The sequence below is a fragment of the Pagrus major genome, chromosome 16 (genome assembly GCF_040436345.1).
Source record: "Pagrus major chromosome 16, Pma_NU_1.0".
Lineage (NCBI taxonomy): Eukaryota > Metazoa > Chordata > Actinopteri > Spariformes > Sparidae > Pagrus > Pagrus major.
The window spans coordinates 29090097-29111506 of NC_133230.1; the positions used below are offsets into that span (position 1 = coordinate 29090097).

General features: G+C 38.1%; 1 protein-coding gene across 3 annotated transcripts in view; it reads left to right on the forward strand.

Moving 5' to 3' along the window:
• sntg2 (syntrophin, gamma 2) overlaps nt 1-12292 on the forward strand; it is a 95193-nt gene extending 82901 nt beyond the window's left edge. For all 3 annotated transcript variants that reach the window (XM_073482894.1, XM_073482896.1, XM_073482895.1), the window contains 3 exons: nt 9554-9646; nt 10133-10243; nt 11236-12292. In XM_073482894.1, the coding sequence (XP_073338995.1) occupies nt 9554-9646; nt 10133-10243; nt 11236-11370 (339 nt within the window). In that variant the 3' untranslated portion in view covers nt 11371-12292. The remainder of the gene's footprint in view (nt 1-9553; nt 9647-10132; nt 10244-11235) is intronic.
• Nucleotides 12293-21410: the final 9118 nt, after the last annotated feature.

Genomic DNA, 21410 nt, shown 5'->3' on the forward strand with positions numbered 1-21410 from the left:
GCTCTTAGTTTGTTCATGCCTTTTCACTTTTTCTGCAAAGTGCTTTAAATCGGTCATACCTGACTGGATCCATGCTGGTTTGGTTCCTGCTGATTGAAAAATGAGGCAGGGAAAGCAAAATAAATTGCTGACTTCAGTGCATGCAGTTAGCCACGACTTCTTAGCAAACCAGCCTCATGAAAAAGACGGAGTGTCCTTCTTCCTCTGTCTTGTGCATCATTTTATAACAATGTCTGGCAGGTCTGAGCTTTTCACTCCAAGCTATTCCTGCAGTGTTCTCCTCTCAAATTATGTTGTTTTCAGCCAGTTAACTGAACTTTCTTTCTCCATTTCAATCTATTCTCTGCAACTCACTCTGTCATACAAGGCTCCTCCTCCTCCAACCTACAAACTTCTACGTCATCTCCTCCTACATCAGTTCCTTTTCGCGCTGTTTATCACGGCCTTGGGGCGGTGAAAGTCAGCGCCCAGCTAGCTCCTACCTTTTGTATTACAGCGAGTGAAGTGTGCATGTATAACTTATAACAAGGAGCTATGGCCAAAGTTTTTGCGCCAGAAATCACCGGAAGAAAATCTCCTCTCAGTAACTTTAAACAATGTAGAACATTTTTAATCTACATTTTTATTGCAGATTATACATGTTACTCACTAACTGTATAACATTTAGGGTGCTCATTTAAAAATATAGTCTTATTCAGTGAAGGTAGTAGTGCCCCCTAGTGACAAGTTGTTACTAAATCTGAGTACTCTAGGTAGATGGATAGACAGATGGTGCAGTTTATGCGTTAACAGAAGCATGAATGAAGCTTCATGGAGGAGGACAGAATGGAAGGGTCAGAAAATCTGTGTCAGGTTAATATCTCCATCTCTGAACTGCACATAAAGTCCCTTCTCTAAACTTTTCAAAGGGAACCTCTGGATCTGCCTTCAGCATGTATGAGGAACAAATCCTTTACCAGCTGTAACTATTTCCACCCAATTTCACAGTATCAATATTTAACTAACAAGTCATCAGAATAAGTAAAAACAATGTTGACTTAACACTCAACCTGTGACCACCAATGTACGGTTGTAGCATGATGTCTTTGTAACAAGTAGAATCACTGAACAGCATACTTTATTCATGTGTTAACTTAGCAGCCACAGTCAGAAAAATCGGAGCACATTGTATTTCCTTCATGCAAGGCTCTGTGGGCACTGCCCTATTCAAGCAAAGAAAACTGTAATTTCCCTAAGCAACTGTGCATGGCAAAGATGAGCTACAAGCAAACCAACCATGGAGGGAGGACTGGGCTTGCACTATGCAGTTAATGTTAGGAGACATTATGTCACACAGTTGCATTACACAACAACAGAGACACAAAAGGCCTTTAGCATGCCTTTCATGTTCATGTTATAATGCATATATTTCAGAGGTTCTTTGTTGTGATGTAATTATGCAGCCTGCTGTGCTGATGCTGTTTTCAATAATATAGACTGTTTTACTGCCATTATGCTTCTCTTGCCTCAGAGTCAATACAGCACTGTCTAACAATAAAAGTAATTGTGAAAATACACAGAATTAGGCAGAGATGTTGACATCTGTTGTTATATACTGTACAGTATATAAAGTTTTTTAAATCTGTTAATAAGGCAACCACATTATGAACATAAAGGTACAAGGTAATTTAATCATCATTATACAACATAGAGTTGCTTAAAAAATAATATAATATATAAAATATATAATATTCAAAACTCTTAAAATATTAGATTATCATGGAAAAGTAATTTAATTCAAAAAGTTAAACTTTAATATATTCTAGATTCATTACACGTGAATGAAAATGTAATATTTCAAGCCTTTTTTGTTTAAATTTTGATGATTAAGACTTATAGCTCATGAAAATCAAAAATCCAGTATCTTAAAATATTAGAATATTACATAAGACCAATCAAAAAAAGGATTTATAATACAGAAATCTCGATCTTCTGAAAAGTATGTCCATTTATGCACTCTATACTTGGTTGGTGCTCCTTTTGCAGGAATTACTGCATCAATGCGGCGTGGCATGGAGGTGAACCAGTTACTAGTCCTGCTAGTCCTAAAGAAAGTAAATGGAATTTGGAAGAAGGAGAATTATCTCCAAATTGTTCAGAAAACCTAAAATCAACAGCCAGAAGATTGGGTCTTGTGTGCAGCTGGGTGTTCCAACAGGACAATGATCCCAAGCATTCATTAAAAGTTGTAAAGGAATGGCTAGGTCAGGCTAGAATTTAGGTTTTGGAATGGCTTTTCCAAAGTCCTGACTCGAAAACATGCTGACTGTGCTGAAGAAACAAGTCTGTGCAAGGAAGCCAACAAATTTAGTTAAACTTCACTGATTCTCTCAAGAGAAATTATTAAAAATTCAGCCAGAGGACTACCAGAAACTTGTGGATGGCTATTAAAAGCACCTAATTGAGGTGAAAATGGCAAAGGGACATTTAACCAAATATTAGGATTACTGTATGTATATTTTTGACCCAGCAGATTTGGTCACATTTTCAGAAGACCTATAATAAATTCATTATTGAACCAAACTTCAGGAATGTTTTTTGTGTGTTCCAGTCGTTCCATCACAGAAAAATTGGAACTTAAGACTGCCGTGATATACAGGTACATGCTATTTACAGGTGTATGTAAACCTTTGACTTGTGGTTATTTTTATACAAATATAGCCCACATAAACACGTAGCGCATCTTTTAAATTTTCGACAGGGTGAATGTAAACAGCACTCACTCCTCAACTTTGAGTGTTAGCACCAAGCATCAATGATGTAAACACAGAGTCCACCTCTCCTCGTCCCGCTGTAGTCCTGCACTCTGTCGGCCTGGATCACAATCCTGGTCAACAGTCTCTGATTTCATGTGTTTTGGCCAGTCCTATTTCCTTTTCCTACGACCGGACATTAGCCAGGAGCAGCCTTAAACCAAGCTGAATTAGCATGGCTCTTATTCCAAGAAATAGTTGAAGGACTGGCTTAAACTATGTGTTTAATTTTTAATAAGAGCCTGCTGGAAACGTACAAAAATCAGCTGGTGATGATCTCATCAACCAACAATATGCCAGTGACTGGTGCCATTTTATTTGGCTAAATCGATGACTAGCTAAACATGAAAAGCCTGCTTGAGCTGCCTCTGTCTGAAATCAAGGATCCATTGTTTCCAAAATTTGGAAAAGTAAATCTACCACTGTTATCATAATATGTGCCAGATGGGAGAGAATGGAAAGCTTGATCGGCGTAGTGAAAGAAGCTTGGTAAGAGGCTGGGTTGCTGAAAATGTACTTTCATATTTGTATTTGCTTGGGCAAAGTTTGAGCTCGACTGTCAAGTGCTAGCCATATTTCCATAAAATAATGCAGTCAAACATTATCATTAATGAGGATGTTGAAGAATGTTCTCCATCATCCAGGTCATGGTAAATCTAGGTGCTGTATCATAGGCAACTGGACTTGTTTCAGTTTCTTGAAGACGTTTCACCTCTCATCCAAGAGGCTTCCTTAGTTCTAACTAACTGGAGGGGAGTTTGCAGGCTTTTATAAGCTAAATGTTAATTAAATTGTCCAGCTTTTGTCTCCTCTATGCACCTTGTGCTACTGTCAGGAATTCAGCTAACATTCATGACTGGCCTACACGGATAATAAAACCTTTGTGTACTCACTATATTCTATAAGTGACTTTGCACTTTTGAGTCAGGTCTAAATGGGCAGTTTTCCTCATTTTCAGTATAATAGTAAACAGCATGAACTATGATAATGTAGCATTTTTTCAGTCTTTAATGATGCAAATGTGGGACAGTGATGGATTTCAGTTTGCATGTGTTTCTATGTTCTCCAGCCAATTAGGCTACCTTCCTGTGGCTTCTGAGGAGGACGCAGAAGAGTCCGACTTAGGATAACCTTCAAATTGTGTCGATGTGCACATTGCATAATCATTGCTGATTGGGTAGAAGTAGGGGGTATAACTGACAAAACTTTCCAGCCTGCGTTGTCCCTCTAATTTTCCCTTTTTTCTTTGTTTTCTTTGGAGATGATGAAACCCAACATTGCATTGTTTAGCTCACAGCAAGCAGTCAAGCTGTGTCATATTTCACTTGTGGTGTTGTCTAGAGGCTGAGGTGGTTAATACACATACCACACATTTTTGTAATATCTTCCCTTGTCTAGTAAAAAAGTAAAATGTCTGCATAAGGCAGCTGTTTCAGCAAAAAAACTAAAAAGCTAAAAAACTAAAAACCTTCCCTACTGTCCCACTCAACAACAGTCAGACAAAATTAACCAGTGGCTGGTGAACACAGTGGAGCACTTCCTTTGCTTAAGAGCAAGATAATTTGCTCAGGAGGGAGTGGAGACCACAGGTAAATGTTTAAGTATTTTGCCAGGCAGCTAGAACTGAGTTCTGCACAGGCCTAAAACTGAGACATGAATCACCCTGAAACCATGCCCACCATTAAAGGAGCAATTGGTAAAATATGACCAGAAGTCTCAAACATTTAAAAAATGAACTAATATTATTAACGGAGTGTGAAGAAATAACAGTGTTAAAGACATACTTTATTGAGATGTCTACTGTTACCATGCTAGCCCCGACCTTTCCTGTCTCCTGGTACCACTTTGTACCTCCAGGGACAACTTAGTCTTGAAAAACTTAACAAAATAAAGTCACAAAATGTCAAGAAGGGAAATATTTTTCACCTATTTTCTTTACTAATCAAAAAAGGTATAACCGTACATGAATGATTCAAACTCAAGTTTCTCTCCATTACCAAACTAAGATGAGCTAAATTGTTTCTTCATAAAACCATTCGTAAAACACACTTCCCTGAACCTTGACATAAACAAAACAAAACTCTGCAAAAAAGTCTTGGTTTGTCTTTCCACTATCAGCTCTGGTTTGGTCTAAGTAAATCCTCAATTCAACTGCTTATGCCTGACTCTTGCTAAAACCCCGGTTGTCAAACTGGCATATCTCAGTCTCAGAGGTTATGTTCAGTCCCAGTCTGGTGTCTAGCCATGCCACTGAGGCCTGGTTGACTGAGCCCCCCTCACTAATATAGGCTAGTTAGCCCCATAGCGTACTGAGCTACTTACTAACAGCAGCTAGTCGCCACAGCCAAAAAATAGCTACAGCAAAGAGTAGCAAAGATTGCTGCCCCCGATAGTTTTGGAGCTACCTTCAAATTCTGGACATTGCTTACTAATTACTCCTTTAAATAAATAGCATTTAGTTAATTATATAATATGTTTACTTAAAAATATATTTTTCTTATCTTAGATGAGTTGTTTATTATAATAAGACATTTTAATCCTGTGTGGTCACTTCTACACAGCAAGCATTTTAGAGAAAAGAGTTCACATGCTTTCAACCCATTTTATTTTTAAACAGTGCCAGTCGCATTTTTGGAAAGCACCGAGCTGCAGAATGTCTTTGACGGTATACAGGGTGTAGTCAGTACGCCTTGACATCACTGTGGTTACAGGTTTGCCCGAGCTGTGCACATGAAAGTGATGCTAAGTGTGGTTACAGTCAGCGTCACAAGTGGTTGAGGTGTGACAGATAGGGAATTTCAAACTAAAGGAGGTCAGCTCAGCATCAGCTTGGTGTTGAGTTACTCTTTAAATAATCGGCCGTATAGACACAGCCTGTTCTGGCGTTTGTATCAATTTGTATGTACAGTAGCAGCTTCCTCTTAGTGCAGCTGTGGGTCTTACATCCTAAATTCTCATTATTCTGCCACCGCTTCTGTGTGTGTGACATGGTCTAGCCTGCTACATTAGCTCGACAGACAGATAACAGTTTCCCAAGAGAAGGAATAAGGCTTGAAGTCTTTTCCAAACCTTAACTCAGGAAGTACTGTAAAACTAGACAAACAAAGGAATACATCTCAGTATTACATTCAGTTATAAACGTTTTTCAAGAACAACACTGTTACATTGCCAGTTAAAACATATAGCGAGAAATGCGCTAGCTTAATGCTAACTGATATGGGACATTACGTTATGATGCTAGCGGTTAGCATATACGATCAAAATACACATTTCAGCGAATTTGGGTTGATTAACAAAGGTTTTCATCACTAGTAACTTTAGTATTCAATGATAAGACAACTTGATCAAATCATACTTACAGGCAAATGTGTTTTCTGGCCAAGCAATGTCACGTGAGAAAACTTCACCATGCCTTTCATCAACTACTGAAGCACTGACAGTACAAATAAACATTACGATGGAGTTACCACTAGAGGTCGCTCCAGATAACAACAGGACGTCACACTCATCTTAACTGTCTCCTTACGTTTTTATCTCCTCTCACTCCAAATTATGAAATGCAGTGTGTGTAGTTTTGTGTTTTTCTTTTCTGAGACCTATTTTAATATCTCTGCACACATGCTCTTACTTCTGTCAGACATAGCTAAAGAGATTTTCTTTAAAAAAATCTAATAATAATATTTCTAATTCCCAGAGAAAAAAATCTTTCCAATTAGTGAAGTGTAAGTCACTGCTCAGGAGTCACAACACAGCCTTACATGTGGCGACAGGAAAAACTTGGACTGCCACAATTTATTTATTTTTTTTGTCCTCCTCACAGCTGAATTCGCGACACCACTAAAGACAGAGGGGGGCGAGGTCTGTGAGGAGAAAAGACTTTCAGTTAAGGACTCTACAGTCCCATGCCATATTCACTGCACACTGCACTCTATGACTGAAAGCACCATGTCCCTGCTGTGCTCACAAGAGGAAATAAAAGGAATACATAACACAAATAGGAAATCAGAATACATTCCCCGGTATTCCAACTTAGTGCACGGCACAACACAAATATTAAGTCAAGTGGCAAGAGAAGCCTTTAGAGGGATATTGCTCCACAGAGAGCAGCAAAACCTAAACATAAGTGCTTTCAAAAGACATGTGAAAAGAATTGTTAGACATATGCTTGTTTGTGTCACAGCAGCAAAATTAATGTTAAAGAGTCATTGCTTCCAAAGTGGATCTTTTCTGTCATGTGTCTTGACATTATCAGGAAACTGCACATGATGCTGCTCTTACTGACGGCTCATGCAGGACTCATGCTCGTGTTGTCTGATATCCCAAGCCTAACATGTCAGACTGGCACTTTAACAAGTAGCTCTCCACATGTACATTGCAAAGTAATATTGTGAGGATAAGAGAGAGCAGAGAATACAATTAAAACAACAAGCAAGCCCTGTCAGTGTGAGGATTCATGACACAATAATGCTAGAACAAGTTGTCCTAACACTGAGAGCTGGATGAGACAATGAATGTTTATTAGATTACAAAATGGGTTCACATACTACTGTTATCCTCGATATCCACAAAATCAGAATTGTGTCTAATGTATCCAGCTACGAAGACCATTAAAAACCTCAAACATGTATACCCAGAAATCATTGTTTGCCTTGAGCGTCATGCTTTATGAGTGCCTAACTGGGCTGATGGTGCATTGTTATTGTAGCACAGAAAAGAGAGAGGAAGATCATCTTTATTGGCAAAGTATGTTCAAGCAACTAAGGACCTTGACTGGGGTTTTCAGTAGCTGTCAGTGTATTCAAACTCTGTTCCAAAAACATACATGATCTAAATTAACTATTATCAATGTAATTGATAGGACTGTCTGTGTGTTTTTATGATTTAATTTCCTCGTTCCCCTGCGAGAAAAAAGAAAATTCCAAACAAGAGACAACAACTTGACTTGGCCACCATGCAAAACAATGATACATAGCCAGTTAGTAGAAGTTTGTGCTGCAGCGTGTTTTTGTCATTGGATGAGACACATTTCATCATCATCTAGACCAACATCTAGGTCTCGAGCAGGCGTTGTTTTCTCTCTTCAGAAAGTCCACACTTAAGGTTTATGATCTTTTTATCAGTGTAGTGTAGTGTATCACTGTAGCCTAGAACGGCTGCTTTGCTGCTAAACATATGGTGCTTGATGCCTGGTGATTTAGGGGCTACTCAAAGGGCTAGCTGGTGAATTACTGGAGATGGTGAGCTAATTGCTAAGTTGCTAGCCAGCTGCAAACATGCTTGTGCTAGTCAGTTACAATAGCACCTTGTCTTTTGTTCTATTTTCTATCCTCTTTGCTGTATTCCTCCGTGGCATTTTATTATTTTAGAATAATTACGGTCAATAATAAGTATGTTTTGAATAGGGTAAAGAAACTATCTGCACTAACATAATAATTACTGCTTTCAGCTCAAGTTTGTGTTGAAAAGACATCTTCACCAGGACAAGATAGGTTCAGACTTCTAACCACACTGGTTGTACTAGCAAATAAACACTGAACAGCGTTCAGAGTTCAATGATTATTGAAGGTTTTATTGGCAAAAGCAGGTACAAAAAAACCTAGGTGGCCTCCGGAGATCAACTGAATCACAAACCAGAAGCACACACTAACTCTAACCACACCATTTCTGGGCCTTAAGTACAATACACAATAATAATAATACTAATAAACTTAATTTCTATAGCACCTTTCAAAAACAAACTTACAAAGTGCTTTACAATAAAACCATATAGTGAATGGAATAAAACACAGAACTTAAGACATGAGGATAAAAATAGATAAAAAAACGAAAACAAACGATTCATAGCATCAGCTAAGAAAAAGCCATACCATAAAAGTGAGCTTTAAGAATAGATTTAAAAGACAATACTGAGTTTGCCTGCCTGTGATTCTGAGACATGGGGCACCCAAATAGCAGAAGTTGAGTCTTTGGAACCATTAGTAGGGCCCTGACTGTAAACATATGCCTATTGTTACAGTTTCTGTCCTTGAGATGCCGTAATCATCTTCTCTGGATGTTCTGTTCTGCAGTCGGATACATAGTTTGATAGTTTTCTGTATCTTATCGTGTTTACATTCCTTAGAGGAACAGTATATTCTCCTTCAGTCAATCCCTTTTCTCCTTTGTCTTTTGCTGGGTCACACTGGGGCACACTGACATTATAAAAATAAATGATCATACATTATTTCATTCATCATTATTTCCTGAATCCCATTTACAATTTATAAAAAAATAATGATAACAGCTGTTTATTGGTTATTGACTGATATGTATGTTGATTAGTCATATGAATATTGATTGATCACACGTGGGTAGGACTGCAGTTGTTAACGTAACCTAAACAAAATGAATCATTGTTAATAACATTAGTTACAGCTGTGCTTTTCTTGCCATGATAAGACAAAAATGTTGCAGGGTGAAAAGCCTACTATATTGTCTGTGTTCTTAAAGAAGGCAGTAAATGAGGGCTAATAATGCATTATTTAATCATCCCACTGTATTAGCAGGATGCATTTACTGCCACAAATGATGAAAAAAAAAATACAGCCATCATTTATTTGCAGCATGTTCATACATACAAAAGTTACATGTAATATGTGCTTCATATGTCTTTGCTTAAACAGGCAAATGTACCACAGTACTCTTTGCACAGTATGCCATTAGAGAACTATGGAGATAGAAATGCTAATGGATATATATATGGATATATTCTTTCTCAACAGTCCAAAAGCTACATGTGCAGCAGCCAGGGGAATGTACTGTGCTTCAACATAGATTTCAAATCAGGCTTCACCTGCTCAGAAGGCAATTCAAAGGTGAAGTATTACTGGGTTCTCAATTATTGCCAACACCCTGGTTCTGTGCTGTACCATTAATAGCTCCTGGGACTGCCGTTTGTCATTTTTATTTTCCATATTGATACACTACGGACTTGTTCTTATTCGCTTCTGTTGTATTTGAATATGTATTTTAAATTCCTCTGAAATAGTCACAACATTGTATCTTAGAGAATGGTATGCTATTGTTATTAGGTACATTTTGAAATAGTTTTGGCAGCCTTGCTACATTTTGAGTGGATACATTTTTGTTCAATGAATCACTACAAGAACAGGGAGAGCAGTGATTTCCAAAGCTCTAATGTCCTTTTGTTATAAATTATAGATTTCCTCAAAGTACTATTGCCCGTTGAAATGTCAGGTCTTGATCATGCTGGTCTCTTAGTAGTCAGACATGGTATTTAAATGTTGCACTCATTATTGGAATCCCTGCGCAGCTGTGATTTATAATCCCTCTCTTTGTAGACCTTACTGTGGCGATATAAGTTCTCTCAACTGAAAGGCTCCTCTGACGATGGGAAAACCAGGGTAAAACTCCTTTTCAAGAATGCTGAAAGCAAGCAAATAGAAATGAAGGTAATGATTTTTTTTTTCATCAAATTAAAGGTATACAATGACAATTTTAGTTTGTTTATTTTGCACCAATTATTACTAACTGATAACAATGAGCTAACAGCCAACTTTACTGAATGTCTAATGAGGAATCTTTCCACCCTGTGTCTGGTGAGTATTCCAGTAAATTCAGTCTTTCAAGAGATTGTAAAAGTCCAATATGTCAAAATACTGAAAAAAATAACTGACAATATCAAGAGAGTGTAAAGAAACAACAGTGTTGAGGTTGTGTCAAAGGTGCCTATGTACTGTGTTGTAGAGATATCTACTGAAGTTGGCATGCAAGACAGCTAGCCCTGGGCATGAAAGCCTCTTTCTCACGGGGGTCCACATCTCCTGTGCTAGCTGTATAAAGACAAAAACTCCCCCAGTAGTCCAACTAGCTGCACGGCTAACTGAGCTAACAAGCTAACCGCAGCTACAGTCATGGATGTATAGAATACCGTTAGCAGCAGTTAACAGTTACTCTGGTGATTTGCTGCCCCTATTTATTACAAGCATAAATTTAACAGGTGGGAAAATCTTACACATTGCGCCTTTAAGTTTGATCATTTTGTTATTTTAATGTATGATCACCTACTGATTAATGTGTCTTTTCTCTCCTTGACTTGTGTTGCCATGAAGTAAACATGCTAACCAGCTAACCCTGGGCCTCAAAATCTCTTTCTCCCGGGGGTCCAAAGCTCCTGAGCTAGCAATGTAAACACCAAACCTCCCCCAGTAGTCCGACTAGCTGCACGGCTAACGGAGATAACAGCAGCTACAGCCATGGATGTATAGAAAACCATTAGTGGTTGTTATGGTAATACGCTGCCCCCTATTTGTTTGGAATATTCATTCAACAGGTGGCCAAATCTTACATATTGCACCTTTAAGTTTGCTCATTTTGTTATTTAAAGTATAAACATCATCTATTGATTAATGGGTCCTGTCTCTCTTTGACTTGTGTCTTCCAGGAACTAGAGTTTGCTAACCTAACAGCCGTCCTCCACTGTATACATTCTTTTATTGCTGCAAAAGTGGCCTCCATGGACCCTCTCTTTATGTGCAGTCAAAGCTTCCCTGGAACTGGAAATTACATGAACAGTTAAGAAGACACATCCTCATCGTCATGTTCACCTGTAGCAACTCAGCAGTATTTTATGCACAGAGCCAATTGATATGTCTATCTTGTTCTTGCTATTTTTGTATGAACTACTGTAAAAAACATTTGTAATAGACTGTAGTGTTAGATAATATTTGAACTAATGTTAGAAGGAACATGTTATTTAATTTTTGACAAGTAGAAAAAAACATAAATTCACAGTTCTTCCATCTCTCATTACATAATGGAGACCGATTGTGATGGGAGATTATTAGCCAACCGTCACTTTGAAAGGCAGCAGCCATGCTACCATATGGTAGCTGCCATAATTTGACAACATGACAAGAATCACTAAAAATAGCAACTGCCACTGTGTTCAGCAGAAAATCTCAGCTGATACTGTATGATGTATGAAGACTGGTGATGCTGTTCCTACATACAGTGAGTAAATTTTAAGATGAATCTGATACTGGCATACTTTCATGGGAGATTTCACATTTGGCACAGACCTTTGACAAGGATTTTCTTTCCCTCCTTATTTTTTTGGTCATGTCTGAGTGGGACACAAACACCTTACAATATAATGCAGTCTAATAAGCCTCCAAATGACCACAGCATTAAATTAATAATGAAACATAATAAGCTTCACAAAGGCAGTATTTACTGCATGACTACTTTGGCTTGTATTAAACTGTATGATGTTTGTGTTATTGTGTTCATCCTTTGTTTCTAATAAAGGCAAACATTTCAGATTTCTCTGCCCAATTGAGACACAAAGTATATTCAAAGATCCACTTTTATAAACTCCTGTTCAAATACAGTCAGAAATACTGTATGTCTTCAGATACTTCATGTTTTGGTTTCGGTGTGAAATGCAAATTTGCTGTTTTCAATAAATTGCTCATAAAGCACAACTGCCTATCATGCAAGACATGTGTTGGGTTGGGTTTGTACGTCTACTTTGAAAGAGGACTGCTCTTTTCCTGCTTTGGTTACTGAACACATAATATAAGTTGACATTCTTGACATTCTTTAACCAAGGATTTATGTTCACTTATGTTTCTCAAATTCTACTTGATGAGCCTCTCATTATGTGTCGTCATGTGTTACTTAGTGTAAAAACAAAATGAACATAACACTTATTCAAAAGAGTGTTTCTGTTATCCAGATGATTTTATCAGCATATTTGTTACATGGCATTACCTTAGGGCCTGTGTCCACATAATGTTTTTTTCTGAGCCCCAGAGTCTTTTTTTTTTTTTTTTTTTTTTTTACAATTTTCAACATTCCTGGTTTTTTTTGCTTTGCTTTTTTTTTCAGAGCCCTGCTTTTTTTGTGCTTCAAGTGCTTCCAGTTGGAAATCTCAGAACTTTGCTGAAAGGCATTGTTGTCTCCACTGTTGCTTTTTTTTTGGGGGGGGGGGGGGCAACCAATCATATATTAGAGTGGGACTTGACTTGACACCTGTCACCAGGCTTTATCAGACAGAAACTATCATAACAGAGACAGAAAAGCCTAGTTGTGAACAGATCATCCATCCACTGAGTGTTATGCTTTTATCACCCTACACATCGTAAGCTTGTTGTAAGCTGTGTAGTCAACCTTCACTTACCATAGTGTTAGTTAATATAAATCAAAACCAGTTTGAACTTCTATGGAGGACTGAATCTGCCAAAATCAGAAATAAATAAATAAATATATGAATAGCTTGATACATAAATGAATATGCCATTAAATGCACCAAAATAATATTGAAATAAATAGAAATAATTTTAGAAAGAAAGATGGACAGAAATTTAAAAATGATAAATTAATAAATTGAATGGAAAATTAAATGGGAATGTATACAATGGTAAACAAAGGAGGTAAATTAAAGCAGAAATATTTTATAAATAAATGCTTACATTTAATTTTTATTTTTGGTGCCATTACTGAGCCATTTATATATTTAATTATTTATGATTGGGGCAGTTTCAGTCCTCCATGTAATTCTCGAGAAATACTTCTATTATATATATATTAATGAGCTTTGAGCCAGGCTACCTGTTTCCAGTCTACACACTTAGCTATGCTAAACTATGCTAAGCGTCTTTTGGCTGTAGCATCTTTTGGTCTTTTGGTGGTCATATAATGCTCAACAAGATAGCGAATAAGCTTATTTCCCAAAATTTCATGCTATTCCTTCGGCACGTATTTCATATAGATAGCTACATCTAAAGTACTTGATCTTTTGGTAATATTACCCTGAAGTTTATTATATTTGTAATCCATTTTCTCTTACTTTGGATTGGAATATTCCCCTTCCAACTGTCTGTCAACTTTTTAATGTCAACTCCCACTGCTGACGTGCGGAGGCTCCTTTGATACAAGTCCTCAGCTGCTTCTGGTCAGCCACATCTGAAAAGGACATGATCCCTCATAGGCTTCCTACTGGTGAGTGACGACAACGGTTGTGTTTGATGAGCACTTGGTGAAGCTGGAGGCGTTGCTGCTGGAGATTGAACTCCCTGGCTTTCTGTGGGGATTTTCACTCTACACGCATCATTATCCTTGTAAATTTAAATGTAGGGAGGGAAAGGCAGACTGCCAACAGCAATGTAGAGAAGTTTTATCAGAACGTAGGAATATTGGCTAAAATGTCATCATTAAAAAGTGTCAAATACTCAATGTTCAAACTGGCAGTGGCAGGAATGATGTAAAGAGAGATGAGTAATCGTCATGGGTGTGTCGTTGCCTTGTGTCACAAAAAGTTTACAAAAAATTACTTACATTTTTTGATTGTGATGCTGGATCAGTTCAGATCAAACCTGTCTGGTGGGTTCTTTGCTCACCTCTGTGTTCCCACTTTGACAGTTTATTGTATTTCATTGTGATGCACTGATGACATTGGTTTGGCAACCACACCATGGTACAGTTAATCAGGTCACTACTTGGCAAATGATGGACAGGACAATGGTTGTCAGTTTATTTCTGGTTTATAGGTGCCCGCCCTTTGGTGTGGCCTGGCCTGGGAATCTTCAGCCTCCTTGGTGGTTTATCTATTGTTGGGTCCAGAGGTTATTTAATTTGGACATCAATAAGTCATTAGGGACACATTAGGAACAACATACAAGCTCTGAATCTGTGACCACTGTAATGGCCCTACCTTTGACTAGACATCATTTAAAAGTCCAATTTGAAAGAGAGTTAATTGTTGAGTCTCATTCCCAACTCATCAAATCCCCACAGTGGTAGGACGGGCCAGCCACCGACCCAAAGCATCAGTATTTAACGAGTCGGAAAAATTACTCAACAATCAACTATCTCACAAACTTGACCTTAAATGAATAAAAGTAAACCTCAATATGTTGAATATTCAGTGTCCAGGCATGGCATTTAGATGCCTCATATTCCAAGAAGCAGGAGATGGTTTAACCAAATCTGGCCCCATAGTTTAAAGCAGGGATGCCCAAATTTTTTCCCTTGAAGGGGCAAAGCTAAAACTTGGTGGGCCATGGAACTAAAGCAAATGCCTATTGTATTGTATTGTTATGATGCAAAATTGGTAATAGGATCTAAAGTTTCCTTAATTGACAGACTTTCTGCACAAACTGTCACTCTGAGGTTGTAACTCGGAGGTTATAAATTGCTTACATTTTTTGATTGTGATGCTGGTTCAGTTCAGATCAAACCTGTCTGATGGGTTCAGTTCTTACCTCTGTGTTCCCAATGAGACAGTTCATTGTATTTCATTGTGATGCACTGATGACATTGGTGTGACAACCACACCATGGTACAGTAAATCAGGTCACTAATTGGCAAATGATTGACAGGACAATGGTTGTCAGTTTTTTTCTGGTTTATAGATCCCCGCCCTTTGGTGTGGCCTGGTCTGGGAATCTTCAGCCTCCTTGGTGGTTTATCCATTGTTTGGTCCAGAGGTTATTTAATTTGAACATCAATAAGTCATTAGGGACACGGTTTTATTTAGAACAACATACAAACTCTGAATCTGTGACCACTGCTGAGCACTCAACTGAACTTGTAATGGCCCTACCTTTGACTTGACATCATTTAAAAGTCTAATTTGAAAGAGAGTTAATTGTTGAGTCTCATTCCCAACTCATCAAATACCCAAGGCGATAGGACAGGCCAGCCACCAACCCAAAGCACTAGTATTTAACAAGTGGGAAAAATGACTCAACAATCAACTATCTTACAAACTTGACCTGAAAATGAATAACAAGTAAACCAAACCTAAGTGCCATGCCTGGACACTGAATATTCAGTGTCCAGGCATGGCTATTAAATGCCTCTTGTTCCATGAAGCAGGAGATGGTTTAACCAAATCCGGCCATAGTTGAAAGCAGGGATGCCCAAACTTTTTCTCTTGGAGGGCCAAAGCTAAAACTTGGTGTATTGTATTGTTATGATGCAAAATTGGTAACTCTCTATAACTTAATGGTGGAACATGGAGATATGTAATACATTTTTTTATTTTTAAATATATCAGCAGCAACTTGTTTACGTGTTTTCAGTGGTGGCTACTGCTCTACCTTCCCTACCCTTCCTAACAAAGGGTTGAATTGCCACTGGCAAAATATTACCTGTCTAAAGTGTTTGTTATTTTAGATGGGTAAAATATTAGTTCCCAGCTGAGCCTTGTCACTATGATAAATTACATGATTATGCAGCTCATTGACTTTAATCTGATATCATCTTAGAAGTAAGGCAACTATAATTTAAGTGGCTTGTAGAATGGTTTACATTTCTTTGTGCATCAGAAACACACACTGAAATTGGTTCTACTTGATTTGAATTCTGTGTTGTGATAGTGTCATAAGAGGAGTTCTATTAACTATTTTATCTGTTTAATTATTACGCTGAATGTAAATGTGTAGTGACTTCCAGCTATGACGATCACCGATACTGAAGACAATATTAAGAGAGGGACTATAGAGGGCCTCCTGGGTAGCTGCATCACCACCTGGTTTGGAAACTGCACCCAACTGGACCGCAAGAACCTACAGCGAGTGGTGAGGACAGCTGAAAAGATCATCGGAGTCAATCTCCCCTCCATCTCAGACATTTACACCACACGCTGCATCCGTAAGGCAGCCAGCATTGTGGAAGACCCCACCCACCCCTTACATAGACTTTTCTCCCCCCTTCCATCTGGCAGAAGGTACCGTAGCATACGGTCTGTCACTACCAGACTACAAAACAGCTTCTTCCCCCAGGCCTTACGACTCCTCAACGCTCAGGGACTGATCTAACTACCTCTGTTACCCTGTTATATGCTGTCCTGCGTCGCTGTTTTGTATTAGTCTGATGCACTATTGCACCTCATGTAAATGATAATAATAATAATCATACAGTCACTTTACAAGTATTTTTGCACTACACTAGCAGTTACATGTAGCATATGGTATTGTTGTTGTTGTTCTATGTTGTTGTTTGTTTGCGCTGAAGCTTCTTGGAAACGTTATTTCATTGCACTGTGTATACGGCTGGAATGACAATAAACCCTCTTGAATCTTGAATCTTGAATATTAGGCAGCTTAGAGGTTTAAAAAAATGAGACCAGAGAGTTGCTGCTTATTGCTGGACAGTTATTCTGAAACTCTACAAAATGATGTTACTTCGAAATTCTAAAAGTCTTGGCTAAAAACAACAGCAGTCAGAGCGTGAAGAATAAACACAAAGTAGATTTAACATCTCCAGTCAAAGTTTTATGGGAGAGTGGCAAAGAGAAAGCCACTGTTGAAGAAAGCTCCTTAAATTTCAACTAGAGTTCACCCAAAGGCATGTGGGAGACTCCGAGGTCAACTGGAAGAGTGAAAAACTTCCTATCATTGGATTTCACTATTTTGTTCAGGTATCAGTCATTCTGTTTAACCTCAAAAGAATACTTAAGCATACTCTCAGTATTTCATAATACCTGAAACCTCATTGAAAACAAAATACTACATGCCATATCTTTTTCTTTATATATCACTCGCTTCATCCCCTCCAAACTCTGACATTCATTTGTTGAGAAGTTTTGCGTTGAATTCAACTGTGACAACAAGAGTGCACGTAGATCTACAGCTGAGATGATCTTTTGTTCGTCACTGCCGGCTGCTGCTGCACACAAAGCATCATAAGTTACATCAGCACCATGTCAAGCATGAATTTCAAGTGCACTGCTCATATATCAACTGGCCGTGACTCTCACAGTTGACTCTACTGACGGCAATGGACCCTGAACTCTAACTGAGGAATTTGTGATAAAGACAAGTTTGAGGGCTGCTGCCATGGCATTTATCACAGTAAGTAATCCCTACAGTCTGCATCTAAAACTTTAGAAAACGGGTGGGGGAGGATGGAGGTTACAGTGAAAGAAGCAAGGACCTGTGAGCCCACTAAAAGACTCCTGTAACTGCTGCTAATACTGTCCTCTTAACATCCTTGTGGAAGTTTGACAGGTATTGAAAAGTCATACAATTAGTGTTTTTTTTTAGAGTGAGGTCTCTTATAAGAGTTTAAGTAAGGAACTGAGTTCAAGGGATATGTTTTTGTCTGCATGTCGGATTTTTAATTCATTTTATTACTGGTGTGACCGTACCATGATGCTTGAAATGTAAAAAAACAGTACACTGACAGCAGGTGTGACCACTCACTGGGAATCCATTTACTGTATTTCTATAGTAACTGCTAATTGTGACAACTGAACAGACTTAAATAATGCTTATCTCCATTAGTGGTACTTTTGCTTGGATGGTCTTGACACAGCTCCAGATAGCTTCAGGCCAGGTCACACCTGCATTTAAAACAGTCACATTTCTTTGCATTAAATTTTACTTTGATGAATTGTGATCCACACATTTGGGCTGTTGACCAATGTGTGGCACTATCATATTTAATATAATCTCTCTGTAGAAGAATAAAGTGCTCCAAAGTCAAAAAGGGTTTGCAGACAGTAAGCAAACTGTGTGAACTTCTTGCAGGCGACCAACTAGTTAGCTTGCTCAGACTACATTCAGACCAAAACTGGCAGTGCGGCGAAAACGCAGGTCATTTTGGGGGTTTTGCTGGTGGCAAAACCCGCCTTGGCGAAACCAAGTAACGTTTCCTGTGTCCAAGCTCGGCGTGTGTGGACGGGCAGTCCATGCATACACCTGACCTGTTCGCTCTGCCTGGCCCAGACACACAGCTGTGAGCCTGCTCGGCAAGCCAAAGAGGACAGTGTTTTTTGACGGGGAAAGTACAGCTGGCAGTCTGCTGTATCACCACCAGCGCTGGCTGGTTGTAATACAAACCAGCTGCCACAGAAACACGAACACAACCAGAGAATATTTGATTGGATTTTTCCATGCTGAAATCTCTGTCAGAAACTCTTGCTGTGATTCGTTATTTCAAGATAACCCAATCTCAGCAGAGCGCACAGCAGAGTGAACTCTCCCGTCCCCCTGGCCCATCCGTTCTAGCATTAAACTTTTGACTATGTCCATAGTTTTAAAAACATATTCAACACTTAGCTTGTTTGCTTTTAATAATTAATGCATTCTTTAATTTTGAAACAGGGAAAATAGAAAGGACCTTGGATAGCTATTGTGACTGACTAGAAAGCTAGCATGTGTTGGTAATTAGTTCGCTAGCTAGCTAGTAGTTCACCAAGCCCCATGTGTAGTCCCAAGCCACTACAAAAACATGTTTTGTGACTTCTGAATGAATTCTTCTGTGCCACTTTGTGGTGTCAATAAAACCGCGAGTGAAATTTTCCAACTTCTTATGATAGAATTGGCAAAAACTGAAAGGCACAGTTCAACATTAGATCAAGTACTTTTCCTCTTATCTGCAGCGTCTTTGATCCATCTAGATTGCTGTGGTGCAAGCTGCTTACTTTAAGAGATATCTACTAGAGATGTCTGCCAGCTTTATTAAAATGGCACCAGCTGTATGCAGTGAGGCACCACTCCACAGGAGTCACTGGAAGGGCACCCTGTAAGAGGAACTTCATCATATTTTATTTACCATAAGGGCATCCAAGAGGGCATTTTTGCAGCATTTTCTTTTGAACATGGGGGTACCAGGGCTCTTTGGATTATCTTTAAGGTCATGATGTCTGTAAAGAGACATTGCTGTTGAGAAGGTCTTTTGGGGCACTTTGAGCACCACAAGCTGAGTGCCATCTAGTTCTATTATTTGGAGAGAAGGCAAAAATCTCTCTGGCCGATATCTCGGTTGACAGTTGTCAAAACTGTCATACTACACTCATTATAAAGTGATGTACTGTGTCAGTATTATGTCATGTTTTTCTGTTGGATTGAAACTTCTAGTTCCAGAATTTACCAAACATCCAAGTGGCTGACAAAATGGAGGGAAGTCTTTGTCAAACCAGTCAGCCGAGGATAAGAGAAACAATGATTATCTGAGTTACTCTAGTGTGGGCTGGTTCACTTAACCTTCACTGTGGGCTTCCAGCTCTATCTGATTATTTAAGGACAGGTTTCCACAGCCTGTACTGACTTTGACTGCCAGACTCTGATATTGCAGGCAAAAAAAATGGCTTGTTATTTCATTGGCTTTCTACTTGTAATGCTGTTCTGCATTATTCGTCCAAGTTTATCAACTGATGAAGTCAGACATTTAAACTGTAAGTAGATTTTATATATATATATATATATATATATATATATATAAATTATTTTTCTGAAATCTGTAGTATAGTATTTAATAATGGTTGAAGATAAGGGGTTGATAATAATGAAAAATGACAGTATCAAATGTTTTTCAAGCAGGGAAGTCAAGATGTGTTTGTCTCATTGATCTTTTCTATTTAAAAAAATAGAAAAAAGCTGCATTAGCTGTGAATATGGCACATTCCTCTTGTTTAGTATTAATATTTAGGTTTTGATTTAAAGCAAGTGAGCAGATTTACTGTCTGACACAGCAAATACAGCTAGGGAAGCTTCTGCTTTTGGTGTTGTGTATTGAAAGTAATGAAGCCTCAAATACAAAAGTATAAAATACAGAGACAGAAGTTCTGGCTACACTGTAAAAACTGTTGTTTAGATACTACTTTAGAAAAATGAGGCAACATTTTCCAAGCACTTTTTGGAAGTTAAGTGAACTTCATGTAATTTTAAGTTGGGACAATTCCCTAATATGCATTTTACTGAAAGCTAAAAAAACAAGTATAGTGTACCACTGTAAAAAAAAAAAAAAAAGGTCAGCATTTTAACCACATTGAACTTAATTGAATGAAGTAAAATTTAAAAGAAAAAATAATAATATGATTTAAATGATATTCAATTTTATTAATTTTGTCCAATTTTTCCTTTCTGTTTTAAAAGTGCAATATGCTTCAAATAATTACTTAGCTCTGACATAAATTTACCAAAACATAAGAGAGGTATTTGTTTCCAAAATGTATTTACTTAGTAGAACACCTTCACAGTACTAGAACTCCACAGTACAGTGTCTTTTACTGTGTATATAATCTTAAAGGGAAATTTTTTCCCATTTTTAACATTGTCATTTGTCAGTCAACTAATGTGTTAGATGGCAATAGAATAATAACAGCTGCGCCCCAGAGACGCAGAAGATCAGCAAAAACCTCATCTGTTTACACTATATCCCAAACTTTTTAACATGGAGGTAAGGTTGAAAATGGACAAATTCTCCCTTTAAAACTTTTCAACATGAAATAACTTACACACCAGCTGTGCAGCTTAGAACATCGTCACAGCAGTGTATTTTACCTTGTCATCTTAAAACATTTCAACATTAAAATAAAAAAAGTGCAGCCAAGTAGAGCACCTCCACAGAACGAGTTATTTTTGTATGTTCATTAAAACATCCTAACAATTTACATACCAGTAATTCTGACCTGGAACTTGGTATAAAACCTTCACAATACAACATTCTGAACATTCACTCATCTGGTTCAGGAAAACTTTGAACACAGTCAACAAAAAACAGTCATTCATGAGTGCAAGGCAGACAAGTCAAGCTAACTGTCTAGGTGAGGAGCTTGTTTTTGAGGCTAATGAACTTGGAGGTTAGTTTTGGGCGCAGTGCATC